The following is a 20,337-nucleotide window of genomic DNA, read 5'->3' on the forward strand; positions in this document are numbered from 1 at the left end:
CCACGGGACTTATTCTCGGCGTTTTCGCGGGGCGATTTCCATATTGGATGACGGAGCCGGCGCGGCGCGAACGCGAACATCGATGCTCGGTCATTTAACGTGGTAAACGGTGCCTTCCGCGTTGGATAAAATACCGGAAAAAAGAGAAAGAGAGACGGAAAAGATACATCGGGGCGAGAGAGTCGGTGTGTAACGCGGAATCGATAGCCGAAGAATTACGAGAGACGGGGGAGCCGCGCGTGTGCGCGGCTGTGGAATAATTCAGTATTCTCGGCATAAGTGGCGCGCGCCAACGGAACGAACACATGCGATTCTCTGCCAGAGGGTGAACCTGCTCTAGAACCTGGCGCGTGGCGGAAGAGAGAGAGAGAGAGAAAGAGGTTCCTCCCCCCCCTTCCCCCTCTCCGCACTTTCTCCACACCGCAAAGCTCGTTAATTATACAAACGCCGTTCGTGCCCGCCTCGACACGCGGCTTGCTGACGCGAATACTCGCGCTTTGGCCGTGCCGTTTTGTTGCGCCTCGATAAGCGATAAGGGTGGGTGGTGGTTTCCGCCTTCCGATTCCGAACGGCCGACTGTCTCGATCAGCTATTTTTATCGGGCCCGTTGCGGTCCGCGCCCGTTTATTCACCTTGGACAAGCGGCAAATAGTATCGTCATGAGGAATTCCAGATCCAGTCTTGCGTAATTTAATTTTGTATTTTGAATTTTAGAGATATATTATTATTTTTAAATATTTTCGCTGAAAACTTGTTTATTATAAAAATGAAGATTTGATGTAAAATTTGATAATAAATATTTATTTTAATGTTGTTATATATAAATTAGCACTACGTGGAAGAGATCGTTTTCATTCTGTTGTTATATCGTATATGTAACGTATGCAATGAAATTATATATATATATATATATATATATATATATATATAGACGCATTTATTATATATTTATATAATGATCAATATTTTAATCACGAGTTGATGTTAATATTTTAACGCAGTCTGAGCATGTAAATTACGAATGCTGCAATTGCGAAACGAAACGCATGTTTTATTCAATCATCATTTCATTAAACAATCGTAACATTAATTAATGATCAATAATCCGCTAGTGAAAATAACAGTTAATTGTCTCGTGAAATAAACATACGCGTCTACACAAAGACGGATTTACACATACGTAGACAAATAGCGTGTCTTCAACGTACGTGTATTTAAAATCGATCAACGTATTCTAACGTGTTGAGCGTAATTGGAAATTTGACAAATACATTTAGACTCGTCCGACGAATAAATCGATGTGTCGTTAATCCGGAAGTTACTTGAAGCGATTGCCATTAATCTTTGCATATCGGGCACTGAAGTTCAGGCATCGGTGAGCGAATTCGGCGCGCACTTAGTTAAGGTTGCAACAACGCTCGTGAGTATTGCTCGGGGTGCTTGACAGGATCCACCGGGAAGTTTAGACTGAGTTTACCCGTTAATGACTGGGTACATACCAGAGGATGTGCTCAGGTACGCCGGTGGCCACGTATTCACCGATGTTGGCTCATCGGCTTCACGTTGATGAAGAGAGAACCAACGATACACCAAGCAAAGCGATAGAATCTTGTTAGCGGAGCCCTCCCTTTTTCGACGCGGCGTACACAGGCGTATCCAATCAATGCTTCTCAACGTAGTTTGCTGGTATACGTGATGATTAGGTTCCGATATCCGTCTGGTGAGTTTTAAAAAATAAAAAAACACTCCGCTAAATCCATGAAGATATTGCACGTTAATAGTCAATATCGGTGAATATATTTCTGTAGAAGAATAGATAATTAAAGGAGATAGTCGTAAACACGTTTTGTGTTTTTCTCGCTTGTATTTTTATAAACAATACGCGGAAACAGATCAAGATAAATATTCGCGTTATTGTGGATTTATTTCTAAATGAAAGATCTATGATAACAATTTTTTTCTGATAAACTTTATGATGTTTGTGTTTTTTTTTTTTTTGCAGATAAAAAAATAAAAAAAAAATTGACAATGTATTACAATATTTAATAATGCTTACAGGAAAGAGTCGTTATTGATTCAAAGGCTCATCTTATCTTCTCCGAAGTATCGTCGATTTTAATTCTGTTAAACTTTATTAAAAATATATCGCGCGCGACCGCGTGTATATAGGTACATCTGAACGGAATCGTGCCGTTTTATCTGTTGCAGTTGCATATCCGTGCGAAATCGCGCTTATTTTATCGTCGGTTGTGCAGCGCCGAGTACGGAAACTAACACAACAAGCACCAATAGCTTTTGTATCTTCGTCGACGTGCGCGCATTTTCGCGTCATTATTCAAACAGAATGAGAACTTTAATCGTGCGAACTTTAATCACGCGATTCCAAAATTATCTAGTCGATGTAGGGAGAAGAAGGAACTTTGCAGAGTAGAAACGAGGAAAAGGAATTGCTCTCGCGTCGCCATGATAAAGCGATTTTACTCGCACTTGACACTTGGGCGGCGGCTTTATTTGAGATTCTTCGAAGTTCCTAGGTCGACGCGAAGTAAGAGATATCGCCGGGATTCCGGAATATCGCATCTGTCTAATTAAAGAAAATGTTACGCGACCTTTATCACGTCAAAAGACACGGCTGACTTCATTTCGTCGTATCTTTAGCGATATTAGGCGAGGGAAAGATTTCGTCCTTTCCTTCGTGTTCCTCTTCGTCCCATGATTTAATCATTAAAAATTAATGAAGAATTTGATTAAAAATTTATTATACGGGTATTTAAAAAATTTTATTTTTTTTAGAGACGTAGAGATTTTTAAATGAGATACTCAACAGTTTTTTAATATTATTTCCTTTTAATATTATTTTAATTTTTCAGTATTAGAGAGGCAGTTAAATTGCAACCAAGTTGATCTAACACAGTGATAGTATAATCAATTATGTAAATTTAGATTAATTCTGATTTTTAGTCTGGAAGATACGAGAGAATCGCGTTCCTTATCAATCCGCGACGAATCAGACAAGCGCATTTAGCAGCAATTTAAATATGGAACGAGGATACGGAACTCTCGGTTTGCACGCGCTGCGAAGAAAATCGATACGACGTAAAGTATTCTTCTCGCGTAGCACGCGAAACACTGATACCTATTTGAATCTAATCGGCATAGGTGCACCAGGCTACAGTAACCGGGCCCGCGACACTTTCAATAGCGCTGGCGTTGCGAATGACTGCATCCACGTACAGTGTGCATATCGTATTCCAGCCGAGGCGGACACATATGCCCTGTACATAGGGTGTCCTAGCATTACGTGTCCTCGCTATTCTTTTCAGTCATTTAATCCTCGATAAATTCATTGATCTTCTTTAGCGAAGGTTCGATCGACGTTTTACAATATTTTGATCTTTCTCTTGAGATTAAATATATATCGTTCATTAAATATCAATTAGAAGCCGTTCGAAATTAATTTGAAAGCAAAGGATTTTATCTTCTCGTACATCTGGGAATTAAAATCCTTTAACTTTCAATCATTCGTAAAGGAATCATTAATATCTGATTGTTCACTTTGCTTTCCTTAACGATATCCGCAAAATTTGAGATATCCCGTAAAGAGATTGCGGTAAAAAAGATCCGAGCGAGATTTACGCGCGTTTTCGTTACAGAGTATCGAGTATACGTGTTCCACTGTCGGTTGTCGGAGAACCGATCCGATCCCGCCATCCGAATCGGTATTCCGGCGCGATTATCGATTTCTCCTTACGTTTCACGGTGATAAATATGTAGAAGTCCGTGTATTGCTTTATTGCAAATTGCGCTCACGCTCGCGGGAGTACTTGAATTCGAGATACCCCGGGCTCGATCTCGCGAGACTGAGATTATCGATTCGGCACCTCCGTCGTTCCCAGGTGGCGAGTATGCGAGCAAACTCCTATCTACTTTATGGCAAGCTATGCTTATTTATGGCATAGCTTGCTATAAGCGCGTTTAAATATTTGTAATAAGCCGATGAATTTTACTCAACGATTAATATTTTCTTATTAGCTTATGTATGTTCTTTGTCTTTAATTTTAATGACAAATTTCTCGATAAACTTGTATTGGTTTTTTTCTCGTAGGTTAAATAAATAATTTTTAATTTATAAAATAAACTATTTTAAAAGAATAGAGCAAGTAGAACATTATTTTATTTTATTAAAAAAATTTGTAATAAATATCTTGAATATATGAAAGTCGATCATTTTTTTTCTTTAAATTTCTAAATTATTTAAAAAATAATTACTAGTTAAAAAATAACTACCATCAATATCTTTAGCGTTTTATCGCATTTTTTTTCTACATTTAACGATGTCTCTAAACCACCGCTGTGGTTAATCGAGGATGTCGTTTATCGGAAAAGAGCCCTTTGAAAAAAATATTAGCCCTCTTAAGAGTAACGAAATAATTCAATTTTGATAGCGACGAGTCCGCCATCGAATGCCTGCCACAAATGATGAGGAGGGAACGCAGCGGAAGAGAAAAAGAGAAAGTGGTGATGAACGTTGCGGGAAAGATATATATAAGGGGTTGAGCGGTATAGACGAGGTTAGGTAGGCAGGGGCGAGAAGCGAATGTGTCGGGAGTTTGAAGCCCTTAATTGCTTTTTAAAACTTTCAAGTTCGAGTTTGGGCTTCTCTCGACGGCCGGGGTGGCTCGCCACCCTCCGACTCGCACCCTTTGCATTCTACTTAGGAATGTTCAATATTAGTTTTCCCTATCAGAGTTGTGTGCGAACGCGCGTTCGGCTAAGACGACAGGTGGACAAGACGGATGTCAGAGCGGAAGGGATAAGGGAAAAAACGGAGACGAAGCGTCGATAACCGGCCGTCGAGTTTTTCTACTTCAAGCAATTAACGTTGCCCTCGGCAAAAGCTACTCACAAGTATCGGTTTGTCTATCCCACGGGCATTTGGACTTGTCTTCTTCTTTCGGCCAGAAGCAAACTGCTTACGGGTCGAAGTTTCGCAATGCTCTTATCTTTTCCCTCTCCCTCTTTTTTTACAGAAAGGAAGATACTTCCGGCATATTTGAAAGTTACCCCAAAGAAAGCGAAGTTGCTTTCGCCGCGTCAAAGCGGAACGATTGTCGTCGATGTTGACTTGTGAATTGTTTCTATAAAAGAGGAGTCAGTGAATGTTTATGTTCGCAATTAGCAGAAATCTGTTGCAATGAGACAGTATATAAATCTAAATATTATGTTATATTTTTAAGAAATTAATAAGAAGGTTTATGTACAAAATAAACAATTCTTATTCGAATAATTTTCAATCAAATATTATTATAATTTTAATACTTTAATACCGTGAAAAATTATGTAATCTGTCATTTTTAAATTTCAACATCAATCTCGAGACGTTTCTTGAATATGTTCATTATGAAAGAACCATCTTTCACACAAATGGTTCACATCGTGCTCTCGCAAACCCTTTTTCCTTCTTTCCTCTCGTAGTAAAGATTTGAAAGCAGGGGCAACGGACAATATATTGAGCTTCCAAAACGGGATTTTCCGAGGAAGGAAGAGCACGTCATTTGCTCACATAGCAAGTGATATCTCTTAACCCAGAAATTGGGATACGCCCCTTAAATTCAACGACTGCCGCGCGACGTTAGCTGTGAGATACGATTTCTGGTGTAATACCGAAGTGGAAGAACAGAGTGGGAAAGTTCCAAGAGGGGAAAAGAGAGAAGTGGCTTTTCAATTTCGGAGGATAGACCAGTTCGCGTGCTCGACGAGGGTACTGAATGATTCCCATTCGTTATCCCTTTATTGCAACCCTTTTAGTAACGTCAATATCACATTGACCTTTAGATTTCAAATGGTGAACGTTAACCTTTAATTCTGGCAAGTTGATCTAACACTAAAATAGATGAGGGAGTTATATTTGGCTGCCAGAGAAATTTCTGTTTAATTCTGAATAATTGTTAAATGTGCTTAAATTATTTATAAAATGTGACACTACTCTCTTTCATCGTCGTTCGACACATTATTTTACACAACGTCAGAATTAGAACTTTCGTAGACTCGAAAGATAAAAAATCTTGAACAATAACTTTATTCGCTTCATGTGATAGAGCGAACTCGATTAATCGCCATTATAGAACCACGCTCCTTCTTTGATCAACCCCCTTCTTCCCCCACTTCTTTCATCCCTTCTCTTTCCCTTTGCACTCAACTTTAGGATTCTACGGAGCACGTGGCCCAGATCTTTTATGCCAGGGTTTCCAAGGGAACTCGCGCGCCATTTGCTCACATCGCGGCTGACATCCTTAACTTGCGAAATGGGATCTTCTGCTTTCTCTTTCCCCTCTCCCTCTCCTTTTCCTTTTCCTCTTTGACCCAACGACTATTGGAACGGATAATTGCGAGCTACGACTGCTCCTAAACGTAGATACGCAGGCAGGAGGGAAAGGACATCGGTGTGCAAAACGAACAAGCGGAAGAGATTTACGGCTCGTGAGAACAACGAACAACAAAGTTACTCCGTGAAAGAAACGCCGCTTGAGTTAGCAGAGGATGTCTTCGAATCTCAAATCCGTTCCGTTTGTCTTCTTGCTTACATCTTGTCCTGCAAAGTTACCTAGCCTATCTTTCTCAAACAAGATTCGTCGTTTTATATATCTCATCCATATATCTTACCGAGAATACAACTTTTTATGGAAATATATATCTCCGAGTTAAAATCTTTAGCAAACGCTTACACAATTCTCGTCTGTTAAAATTTACATTTTTTTTATCGTAAAAAAGTATAAAACTTTCCGAGTGTTAGTCACATAATTTAATGAAAATGCTAATTGATTAATGACTAAAGATTTCGTAATTCTGTTAGTTAGAGTGTTATTTGAAATTCCTTAAAGTTCTTAAATCACTTCTTCGCATTTTGCATAACTCCTTGTTATGATTTTATTACATCATACGTACATACACGCACATCCTCTTTACTATCCCGTAACTTCTTGCCTCTAATGAATATCTCTAATAATATTCTCGTGCTAATTAACGCAGCTTTATGTTTTCCATGGATTATATCCTAACTTAATGATCTCGACAAGCGGCAACATTCGTTCCCATTTCCGGGAGAACTTTTTCTTCTCTTCGCATCGTTTTTCTCTTGTCGACCTACTTAAGGATGCAGCAAGTTAGGTGGATCTTTTAAATCGGGATTTCTGAGATCGAACGCGTGGCTTACTCGAATCGAGAATGGTAGACTCGTATCTTACAATAGCACCGCATCCTTTGAACTCGACGATCAAGGATATTCACGAGCTACTATTTTTCTCGAAACACTTGCATAGGAATATATCGGAATCGATAGAAGGGAAGATTTTTGTTATAAAGATAAAATTTTTAGCGTGCGCGCGAATAACAAAAGAGCGTAATATAACTAAATTAATAATAATGTTTTATAAACGATTATAAATAAAATTTAAATTGTTAGACTTTAAATTAGAAATTTAATTAAAGCACCGTTAATAAAGAGAAATACAAGATCAAACAAGATCGGAAAAATTAAACTTTTTGCAATTAAAAATTATTATATTTAATATTATGAAGATGAAATATGAAGTTATGTCAGAAATTGTCCAGATGAAATATGAAATATATCAGAACTTGCTGAATTAATTACAAACTTTGTATGCGAAGGAAACACAGAGACAGAAAGAGAAAACGGAAGAGATACATTTATTATCCTCCTGGCAGGCTCAGGAAAAAAAATAGTGATAAGAGTCTTTAATGAGAAAGCGATTCAATAAAAATTTTATTTAATTATATACGTGTTTGAATTTCGAAAATTTAATAACATCTTTTTTTTTTCATTGTTTTATTTCTCGACACTGTAGAGAATAAAATAATATATGAATTTAACCAGAAATTTATTTGTTATTTATTTAATCCGCAAAGTTTTTATCTTTAATATTAAAATTGTGCGATTAGTTTTGACACATTCTTATGTAAAAGATTTTCGAAGAGAAAATCTGCATCGCAGTTGATAGAAGAGAGGACAACGAAAATGTATAATGTAGTCAAAGGACGTCTCCAGAATCGATCAAAGATGAATCGCGTGATTCTCGCCTCCTTTCTAACGCGATGCCCATTTTCTCTAATCGATTTTCTATCTTGGCTCCAAGAATCTTTCGATCCTGAGCCAGATCTGGGTCGCTCCGTCGTACTTATTCCCGTTTTCTCTTGATTCAAACGAAGACGGGCGCCCGGTTGTCTCCGAACAGAGTCTGAAAACAATCGTAGATGCACCGACGATTGTACGCGGTGGAGTTAACAGACAACGTGGGGTTTTTCCTCTCGAAAAGGGGAACGCTTGCGATTATCGAAGAACGTGAATGGGTAACACGTGAGAGGCTTGCAAATTCGCATGTCGATTGCGCGAGACTTCTGTGATTTCGTCGGCGATTTTTTTCTTTACGCCAGAACGTGTCTGGAGTGGCAAAGCGCGCTCTTAATCTGCGTCTCCGATATGTTAGTGGTAAAGACAGGAATCGATAACGATCGAGAACATGATGAATGCGAATTCTTGCGATATTAATATTCCCGGAGCAATATTTTGTAATGCAATTTAAGCGCTGTCATAAATGTCTTAATGTAATATGCTTCACATTTAATATGTAAAGTAGACATATGTTTATTATTCTGGCAATCTTTTTTTTATTATCTCATTGATAAGAATCCAATTAATGATTTTTTTATTCTATTATATTTATATATATACATATACATATTCACGTCATATTTGAAAAGTCCATTATTCGAGATTCTTTTATAGATTAATAAAATGAAAATAATATTAATTGAATTTTTATCAATCATTAATTAACTATAATTAATATGAATATGTATATGTACTTTTAAAAGAGCGTTCATTTTTTACATCGAACAAAAAAAAAATATATATATATATATATATATATATATATATATAAGTACTATAAAAACGAAACTAAAAGAATATTCATTCATTTTTCACATTTTCTTTTTTTACATATTTTAAATTTACATTTAATTATTCTTCAGTTTCCGTATACTTTGGTTCATATTTCATCCTATTAATAAGTAAAATCGATCAATGAAAGACTAAAAGCAGTAGAGAATCTATCTATCGTTGCTTGCAAACACATTAACGTTGAATACGTGCATATTAACATAAGCACAAAAAATAGCTCTGATTAACGCAAGCTTGTAAATCCGGTCGTACCACATTTATTTATTTTTATTCACGCAACTCGAATAGCGTCAATGAGTGACATTTTTTTGAATGCATTGATTAATAAAGCCGACGCGGGCTAGTTTTCTCAATCAGACGCGATTGTCCCGAAATGTGTAAGTGGCTCATTCGCGTGCAAAAGCGACCCCAAGTTTGGCGCGGTTGGACACGTGTACGCTTCGCGGCCAACCGCGACAAGCGGACACCGAGGGACATTGTCGCTTGTATTCGGTATATCACGCGGCCACCCTCGGCGGTCGCCTTTCTTTTCGGGGTGAATTAAATCGCGTATGCCCACAGCACGGCCACAGATCATTGACATGCGTCACGCCAAGGCTAATTCCCTATGCGAATTTAAGACGCCGAATAGTTTAGGCTTTTTTCTGCATTATATAAAAAGTAGACAAATCTGGACCTTTAATTGCAAAGTTGTTAGAGATAGTATTATAAAAAATTCCGTGTAAATATTATAGTTTAAATATATTATATAAATAATATATTATTTATTTATTTATTATATAAATAATATATTACTTACATAATATATTATATAAAAATTATATTTCTATTAAAAAAGAATGTTAACTTAATCGAAACTTACATTAGCGAGGGAAATTGATATGCGCGTACTTATATTTGTCTGAAATTTTAAGAAATGGCTCGCAATATAGTTTGTCTAGTGCAATTTTCGATAGTAAATTTTACGAAAGATTTGATTAAAAGACGCAGTGGAGCGCGCAATTTTCGGCAGAGGAGCCCGTTTATTCGCGTCGTATGGGGCCTTCTTTTCGGAAGCAACGATTTTTATGGCGACTTGGATATAAAGGCGGAAGCTCTTTGTAGCCTTGTTTCTCAATATTTTTCGACAACAAAAAGCGCAGAACAAGAGACCCGTTCCGTTCTTGACTTTGGGCTATCCTTTGTGTTTCAGAACGACACGATGCAAGTGGTTTGGCAATATCATGTCGAGGAGCCGGTATCAGCAGCAGGGGTCTTGCCCGATCACGGCGCAGTACGAGGCTCGAGACCATTGTATCTAGTGCAGAGGGACACGCAGCCCAGACGAAGCTCCCGTAATCAGGACGCCGAGCCGCCGCTAAAGATCTGGGACATTTTGAACAAACAGGTGAGTCGCAAAGTTTTAATCTCCTTTAGCATTTAATTTTTCGCATATTTATAAAACGTAAAACACGCGAGCGCGTACTGTGAGATAAAAATTAACATTCCATGCGATAAATGCAATAAAGATGTTACGTCGAGATAAATATGTAACGAACCAGCTGAAGAAAGAAATATTTCGTTTCGTTCTTGACATAATTAAAAAAGGAAATGAAAAGAGAGAGAACGAGAGCGAAAAAGAGAGAGAGAGAGAGAGAGAGAGAGAGAGAGAGAGAGAGAGAGAGAGAGAGAGCAGTTGGTGTGCACATTGCATTTATTACGATTCGCGTTATTACGACGGCACGTGACAAGAAACAAGAACAAAGTTAATATTCATCCCGACCGCGGAGAAATTCGCGAGCGCGAACAAAGACGATTAAAGAGTTTTAATTAGAGTTGGAAAGTGGATCTGCCATTGGCGTTGCGATATTGGACTCGATTTGCACGGAGGGGGAGAGCTTCAAGCCGGGTTCCATGGAAAGTATTTAAGATAACCAAAGTTACTTTATTCAGGCTTTTGCTGAGAAATTATCAGCGCTAATCATCGACGTTATAACTTGTTATTAACTCAACATTAATTTTAACTTGAGAATATATAATATATTTTTATACTAAAGACTTGCATAAAGACTGCAAAAAAAAAAAAAAAAAAGAAAGAAAATTCAAAATATTCAGCCTTAAAAAGTACTTACAGAGTTAATCGATGGCAAGAATTATAAAGCAATTAGTTTTTTAATTAGCCGATTAATCGAAAAATTATCTCGTTTCGGAGTTAAACTTCAAGTCGAAAAAGTCAGGAATTTTCACGAACGTAATAAAGAATGATTGCGTGCGCTATCGACATCATTTTGATGTCGCCAGGAACGCGGTAGATTATTCGTTTATTCGGATCCGAGACGCCAACGAGCTTTTTTCAAAACTCATCGTACGGTTCTGTTTTCGTCACTCGCGTAGACACGCGTATAGGTCACGTATATCGCGCGCACGAGATGGATGTTCGAATGCGTTTAGCGTGTTCGGCGGTACACGTTTCGTACTGGATTTTTATCGAACGCTAGCGGAGCCGTTGTTAGAGAGAGAGAGAGAAAGAGAGAGAAGACAAGGGAGAGAGACGGCATTGTACGCCGAATTTATGACGGCATAAATCTTAACCGGGTCACATCCGGCAAAAACTATTCGTTCATTAGCGTCGCCGGGGTCGTAGATTACGAGGTCGGTGCTATCGCTGGGAATCGGACAATGCTAATTCCACCGTCTGCCCTGATGCTGTTTATAGTTTATATCGAAACCGGAATCGGGCCACGCTCGCGACTCGTATTCCGCTCGTTGGCCCACGAAAAAGTGCAAGATCATTCACCGAACGGGCTACTGATAAACGACCCGGAAATGTCAGCCATGTAATATCGTTTGAGACAAGCGTGCGCTTCGAGGTTTTGGAATGTATTTGTTCCAAACTCTGATATATATTTTCAGTTTGTCGAATTTTACCATTTTTCGCGGGATTCTTGTGACTGTTCGCATTACAAGGAATTTGTTACAATCATTGTAGCAGAATAATCGAGATAGCAAGTCATTCTTTCTAGCTACATTTTTTGCATTTTGCTACACTTTGGCTCTTCTTCTTTTCCTCTTCAAAATAACAGTATGCGTTTGTTTTACTTTATTTAAATGCGGAATATAAAGAGACGGATAAAATTATTTAGCATTTTAGATATATACAAAGATATCAAAATAAAAAGTATCGATATCTTTTAAAGTATCGCTGGCTATCTCTTTATATTTCCGTATTTCGACCTACATGAATATCGCGAGAAAGTTCTTTCTTAACTTGGTTCACGAAAGTTGCCGAGCGGTCGAATAACTTTTGTATCGCGCCGCGATGAATATGAATAGAATAGTCACAAAGAAGACGGAGACTGGAATGAGAAGAACGGCTTTTCGTTGCGCTGTTCTTCTTCAGGTTTTGCGATACTCTGTTACGCACACGTTTGTTAAGAAATTGCTGCCAGTTTTGTTAGTTTTTACATTCTTGCTACATATTTTTAAATGCTGTCATGCTTCATTTATATGTTTTATTTAATCCTCATAGATCGTATATTTTTTTTTGCTCTATTTCTGATCATGTCTTGTCGCAGTTTCAGCTGTCTTTATAAAAATTTATATATATTCCTTGATATTTGTAGAAAATAATCACGTACAATAAAAGTTAAAAAATAAATTTCAAACCTTTTTTTATTGATTAAGATTTCGAGATATTCTAGAAAAATATCAAAATGATCCATATTCGATCTTTAAAATAATCTAAATATATCTTTAAATTCATTTTATTTAATTCATTTTATTAGATTAAAAAAAATCGTGTAGCACCGCGAGACTGTCGCAATTAATATTGAAAATTATTGCAAAAAATCTTTTGATACGTGTGTTACTTTGCGAGTTGCAATCAATCAGAAGTTGTCTCGGAGCTTGGAGAAGTCGGAAATGCGTTCGCAGCATTCCTAAAAATCCCTCCATCGCCCGCGGCCGTCAGTCAGACGTGCTCGACCGCAAAACAATAAACGCGCTCGTCCTTCCCGGTAATCTCGACATCGATAATTTCGCGTAAGGGCGTGGGAGAATCCGACGGCATGGCTCGACCGCTTAGGGCAGGAATCGATCGTAGGAGGGGATGCGCGAAAAAGAGAATCGTAATTTTCTCGAACACTATACGGGTCGCCCTTACGCCCCGCGGCGAGCAGTTTGAAACGACCTACCCGTCTCCCTTTCGCTTTCCCTTGCTTCTTCGTACTACTGAGATATGTGCGTTGCAACAACAAAGTTGCAGCATGGTTCCATTGATGCACGAAAGTCCGTGAATAATTCGGCAGATTATGTATCTGACTTGTAGATGGAAGGTGTACACGTGGGACAAGTAGCGCGACTAATGCGTGTAATTCTGTCGTAGAACAAGAAGCATAATTGAACCAAGTTATACAAATGACAAATTCTAAAAAAAAATAATATTTGATAACACTATCATGTATATTAATGAATAAATAAAAAATTTACACAATATTTATTATAGTGCATTGTGCTGTTTTTTTTTTTTTTTTTTTTTTTTTTTAAATAAAAGATATTTAATATGACGTTTTTCATATTTCATCAACTATATGTACGTATATCAATTTTGTATGTCGGAACGCTCGAAATATATATTGTATAATATACTCGACTGCAACTAAGAGATGCCTGGAATATAGCAAGGGACCATTTTGAGATCGAGCAAAATGAATTCGCACACGTACAATATGGCTTATGTACTGAGCGGAACATCTAAAGCAAGTAACGCAACTAACGCCGGTAGAATTCTTATTGTGTTATACGTGCCGAAAAACTCGCAACGCGTTCGTGCATACAATGCAGCCGGCCGTGCATGAGAACTGGCACAAAATAGTCGCGTGGCGTGGAAAACGCCGCTTTGAGACAGAGCGAAATGGGCTCGTATATCATAAAAGCAACTTGCAATCTTGTTACGTAAGTCGCACGCGGCGTCGGAAAATATGGTAATGAATTTCTCGTATATATTTGCGTTTAACTGCTCTTACCTTGTTGTAACAAACCATTAAACTAGTGTGTATGCGTTAAGTAGCCAAGTTTCTCGAATTTTCTTCTACTTCTTGTACTACTCGTTTCAGCAAAGAAACTTTTTACTTATAAAGTGGCAATTATTTTCAAAACACGGTGTATAATGCTCGTTCTCAAAGGAGAATTCTGGCGATATGATATCGTAACGTTCATGAGATCAAAATATTTCAGATGCTGTGTAATGCTTGATGTCTGATATTAATATTAATGTAAAATATCGCGACTAAAAATAGCACAGAAATTATATTCAATTTATTTTTTTTTTCTAATATATACTTTATATATATCTTGTTTATAAAAAACCAATTTTTAATTAAAAACTTTAATTAAAGTAATTTTTTTATTAATCTATAGAATTTATATTATAAAAACTTCAATCTTTTATAACGAAAATATTATTTATAATATAAAGTTTATACATATTCATGCTTTTATAATTTTGCCTGTGCTGTATTATCAGTCCTTTATATTTTAGTTTTTTTCACGTGTTTTAAAATACATAAATATATTTTCGTTCATGTATATAAATGAACAATTTTTCTTTCGGATATATACATAGAATGTCGTATTGATATTTGCTCGTGATTTCAATATCGATATTCGGAGTATCAATTGTACCAATGTAGTAGCTCTATCCGTTAATTTAGTGTGGAATTATACTCGCTTAACGAAGTACCATTCGAATTGCTGTGCAGGTTCGTTTACCCATGGGGCAAGACATGCTGCTCTGGTGCCGTGTCCTGAGGATGCCGAGCATTAATCACAAACACCACGTCGTGAAGGTGAGTTCTCTCCTCCAGGTATATAACCCGTTTACGGTAGCTCGCGCGCGCCCGCCGCTCTCCGACTTGATTAAAGCGAAAGTGGATGCTCTTGTAATGCCGAAGAAACTGCACGTCGAGTTTGCCGACTTGCCCCTCCCATCTCCTTTTCTCCCTCCGCTTCCTCATACGAGAGATATTCTTCTGCCTCGCGTGTTTTCGCGTCTCGAGATGCCTCGTCAAGTAGCCGTCCGATAAATATGCCGCGCAAAATGATAATCTAGAGGTTATACGATATTTTACATCAGACGATTAATCATAGCCAAGACGATGGTTTCCTTTTTTAAAAGCGCTCTGACATACTAGAAGGAAGACTTATTTCAATTTACAATTTTGCATTTTTCTTTACTCTTAAATGATATTTTGATTGCAAAATAACATTCCATAAAACGTTAACATGATTTTTTTTTTTTTTTTTTATAAATATATTTCGTTTTTTTAACCGAATAAAATTGTAATGAGTGTTATATATGTGTATAAATAAATTAATTTTAGAAATGTATTCCAAATGTAATTAACCACAAGCATTTTTAAAATATTCGTACATGTGCCTTTTATTGACGTGTCAAAAATATAAAGAAATAATATTGTGCGCTTCGTTATCCGTCCAGATATAAAAAAAGCTTTCGATTCGTAAGTACAATTATCGAGGCCGATCGATTAATTCGGCTATGAAATTTCATCATAAATGTACGACTGGGCGGATCTGTTGGATGGCAGGATCAATGCGGTAAGTGAGATCGTTTCTCCGTTCCGGCCATTCCGGTTTCACCATCAGCGCGATGACAGATCGATGCACGAGATGTCATCAATAAATGCGACAGTGATAAAGCAGTCGGTCGTAAACCTCGTATTACTACTGCGTATCGGTTCACGTCGATGGTAATACGTTCCATTTCGATGCAAACGCGTGCGATTCACCAAATTGCGTGTTAAAAATCGAAGTTGGGCCGCGACAACAAGAGCAGACAGTAAAACGCGTTTGCTGACTCGCGTTTTCGCGAATTTAACGTGGAACAGCGCGGAATATTTTATTGTCGACAGACTTGGATGCATTTTACATTATGCTAATGTTTTTCGCGCTGTTCCAACCGCTCTTCCAACAAAAATTAAGCCGACATAGTTATGATATTACCAACTTTTATTATACATTTATAATAAATGGAATTGGAAAAGATGTCAACATATTTGATCTAAAGGATTTTGTACGTGTAATAAATGCTATTTCTTTGCTCTAAATTTTATTTGAATATTCATTCATTTTTATTCATTCGAATAACGTCAAATACGAATTTTACGTCAGCAAATAATTTAGCCAAAAGTATTTCAGAGCAATTTCAAAGTAAGATTTTATGCTTTTCGAATTATATTAAGTGTTCTCCCTCGCAGAACACATGATAACTCAATCAAATCTCGGTCATATTTTACTCGAATTTTATCCATTTGTTAATTAAAGCGACGTAAAATTTAATAGCTATTGGAAATCTGGAATAAATGAACAACTATGATCGTCATTAACATGTCAATTAGTTTGTAAGAAGGCTCTCTTAAGAGAAATTATTTTATTTTCTGTATTACAATATATATATATAAAATTGTATTATTTTCTTTATTCTCTTTTTACTTTTAACTTTATCGTACCTTTACTTCACCTTGGTCCTCAGCATATTCACATCCGCACTCGGGAGTTTCCGAACAGAACGTCATTGGACTGGCTGATATAGTTCGCTCTATCTATCGCCGCGCCGGTCGACCGACCAACACCTGAATCTCGAACTCGATCGGACGTGACTCAACTACGCGATGCGATTGCGACTATGTTCCTATCTCGGGTCTTTCTTAGTATCCGGCGGAGGAGAATCGATTAGTGTTCCGTTTACGACAACTCAAATGCTTAAAACGCGAACTATCCTTGCACGCGTTTTACGAAACTTTTATTGATCAATGTATCCTAGATTAAAGAAGAGTAAATAGTCGTGATATCGGCAAACCTTTAATTTCTTGGAGGAACAAATTAAAATACAGCACGTTTTCTTGATACTAGAGCCAGACCAATATCGTAGGCCTGATTTTTTTTCAATTTTCCACTACAACAACTTTCTTTAAACTGCGAGAAATGACGTCTATTAAGGTGCGAAATATCTTTTTTTTTTTTTTTTTTTTTTTTTTTTTGTCGATGCCAGTTTTATCGAATATCGATAGTTAGTGACCAATTAATGGATTGATGTGTGTCTGTCTTGCTTTAAATATTGAAATAGCGAATATTCGATTCCAAACAATTGAATTAAATATTAGTAAATCAATATAATATCAACGAGTGTTAAATATAAAATATAATAAAATATAAAATTTTAAATAAAATAGAGAAAATTATATATAAAATATTTTCCTTTTTTATTCTTCTCGCACTTGTGGTTTCTTCAGTCAATTAATTTCTTCTGTAATAAGCGCGTAAAGAAATACGTGTTGTTTGCGAATTATTTAGACGTTGAAGAAATAACCAAAATGTGCTCGACATTAATTCTCGTTACGAACTTGTATGCTTGTTCTGTATTTCAGTATGAACCAGTTATTCAGCCGGGAAGCCACGAATACCTGCACCACATGACCCTGTTCGAGTGCCGTGGAGATCAAGCCGAATTGGAATCCGCGGCTGAAACGACCGGGAGTGTCTGTTATGCTCCTGATAAACCCGCATTCCAGTGCAACACGATCGCGGCCACTTGGAGTCTCGGTTCTGAGGTAACTTCGAAAACTTCACTTACACTCACACATGAGCGAATCTCGAGTACTTTCATTGTTGACAAATTTTGCGCGAGCAAAGCGCGTTTATTTACAAATCCGCGGAAATGTAGAAAGCGCAAGTAAAAAAATAAAAACGTCTAAAAATTTATTTTTATCGATTACACGTTTTATAATTGATCGCAATTGAAACTCTAATTATCTATGATTCTGTCAATAATGGAACTATCTAATTGTTCCTCAATTGTTATATATTATTAAATAGTATTACTAAAATTATATAATATGATAATTGATTAAAGTCGACATTCGATTAAAGCCTTGTTTCTTTAAAAAAACGTGTATTACGACATACACCAACAAATCTCTAATTTGGCGCTATATATATTTTATTTTTTCGGTGGCAATTTTTTTATTATCGAAAATATGCTTTTTAATACATAATAAACTCTAATATGTCGACTTCGATATATTATCAAACATTATGCACGAGCGTACAAGACACGTTCAGAGTTTCATGATAATTCCAAGTCCGGTGTAATGCATACCAATGTGAGAACAGGAATACCGCAAACTTGTTTCTTCGCAGTTATCGGTAATACGAATACCATGCGAAGTTGCAACTAATCGTGAGACGCGTTGAGATCTTATATAATGAGTAATTCAGTAATCTATTTAGTATAACAATGAATAATATTAACAATAACATTAACTATACACATAGTAATAAATATGTGTCAAGATTCGCGATGAATGTTGCATCGAATGCATTTACAATTTTTGTTTTGCATCATCTTTTCCTTTTAGTACTAAGTTAATGAATAATTTAAAAAAATACGACGATACTTATTTCGGCAATGTTATTTTATATTATTATAACGTTAGACAATAAATATTGAAAATAGAACGTCGAGAAATAAATATTGAATAAAATTTTCATAACGCCAAGAAGATATATAAAATCGCAAATTATAGAAATGCTAACATAATAAGGAAAGTTTACTAGATTTCAATTTAAACGTCCAAAGTTAAAAAAAAATCTCATTAATAAAATAAACATGTCTGGCGCGGATCGAAATTATTCGGACCACGTTAATAATAAATCTAGAAAGGGTTTATTAAAAATACCGCAATTACCGCTCGATTCCTCGAAGCGGTCGAATCGTTATCTCGCTCATCATCAGTATCGGGAAATTAAAATTAGCCGAGCGTAATTCGCGGTGTGCGCGCATCGCCAATAAGGAAACGAATTTCACGAGCGACAATTTCTGCATCGGGAGTCCGCGCTGATGGATCGAGGCGTATACCGATTATGGGGTCTGGTGGAGTACACGTCGCCAGAGAAAGGGGCGGCGGGATCAGACCGGACCAGATCGGACGAGAGCGCGCGGACCCTCGATCCAGAGAACCGGTGCTCTCTCTCGCTGCCGCTGCCGCTGCCGCGATCCTGTTTTTATTTACTACCTTGGCTTCTGCATAATCCATCGTTTCTCTTCTCTCCCCTTTCGCCGCACAGGGCTTTAATTATCCGCCGGAGGCCGGATACGCGCTCAATCCGTACACGGGGCCGCGCTACTACATGTTGGAGACCCACTACACGAATCCGCAGCTGGACGCCTTCATCAGCGACAGCAGCGGCTTGCGTCTCCTCTATACCGATCGGCTGCGCGCACATGACGCTGGCATCCTCAGTGTCGGCATCGACCCGAATTGGCGGCACATAATACCACCGGGCCAGCCTGAGGTGGTCTCCGAGGGTCACTGCATTGCCGAATGCACCGGTCAGACGATACCGAATAGCGGCATCAACATGTTTGCTGTGATCATGCACACCCACCAACTTGGCAGAAAGGTCCGCCTGCGGCAGATCCGCGGCGGCGAGGAACTACCGCCGATCGCCGCTGATACCAACTACGATCCCAATTATCAGGAGTATCGGAGACTCCAGAGACCAGTCAAGGTGTATCCGGTAAGTACAAGTCTCTCTCAACTCAAGCGTGCATATTATCATACGTTAATAACGCGTGCGTTGATGGAAAAAGGTGTTTTTTTTTTTTTTTTTTTTTTTTTCTGTCTTCTAATATCGTGCGTACTTTTTTTTCTCATTTACATATATAGTTATCTGAAGAAAAAGATATCGGATATTATATAAGGCTCAAGTTTACTTTAATCCTTGTGTCGAGATCCAATTTACTGGCAATTTATTAAACCTTGTCTTATCTATGACGATATGGAGCTAATGCAATTATAAAATATCTCCGATTAACGGAAGAAAATCTCAAGAAAAATCTCAAACTCTATCTGCCGAGATTTTTCCTTCGAAAGTAATCCGAGATTATATCCTTAAGCGCTTTGCGAGTAACTTACGTCCTTCACACAGCAGTCTTTTAATATATTCTTATTTTTCTGTTCTGTTTTTCCGCTACATTGCACGCCCTTCGCTTATGTTGCCGCGAACATACTTTTCGTTGCATTATAACCCGTAGCACGTATCAAAAAGTTTATGAGCTTGTTACAAAGTTTATTAACGTGCAATAAGTATAAGCTTTGATCACGTAAAGTGCCGACATGCTACAGACGCAGGGCATGAACCTGAGTTTAATTGTTTGAACGGACTTGAACGGCACGGTTTAAAACGCGATTACGTGTTAACATACAGTAGAAATTGTATTGTAACAAAATTCAATTAAAAAGTAACAAAAATTGAATTTATGATAATAAAAACAAATATATATGTATATATCTCACATT

At 37.4% G+C, this 20,337-nt stretch overlaps 1 protein-coding gene across 2 annotated transcripts in view; it reads left to right on the forward strand.

Annotated features, from left to right (window-relative positions):
- Olf413 (DBH like monooxygenase olf413) overlaps positions 1–20,337 on the forward strand; it is a 197,167-nt gene that overhangs the window by 167,943 nt on the left and 8,887 nt on the right. For both annotated transcript variants that reach the window (XM_072904996.1, XM_072904997.1), the window contains 4 exons: positions 10,173–10,367; positions 14,719–14,805; positions 17,404–17,586; positions 19,103–19,555. In XM_072904996.1, coding sequence (XP_072761097.1) covers positions 10,173–10,367; positions 14,719–14,805; positions 17,404–17,586; positions 19,103–19,555 — 918 coding nt within the window. The remainder of the gene's footprint in view (positions 1–10,172; positions 10,368–14,718; positions 14,806–17,403; positions 17,587–19,102; positions 19,556–20,337) is intronic.

The sequence above is a fragment of the Anoplolepis gracilipes genome, chromosome 13 (genome assembly GCF_047496725.1).
Source record: "Anoplolepis gracilipes chromosome 13, ASM4749672v1, whole genome shotgun sequence".
Taxonomy (NCBI): Eukaryota; Metazoa; Arthropoda; class Insecta; order Hymenoptera; family Formicidae; genus Anoplolepis; species Anoplolepis gracilipes.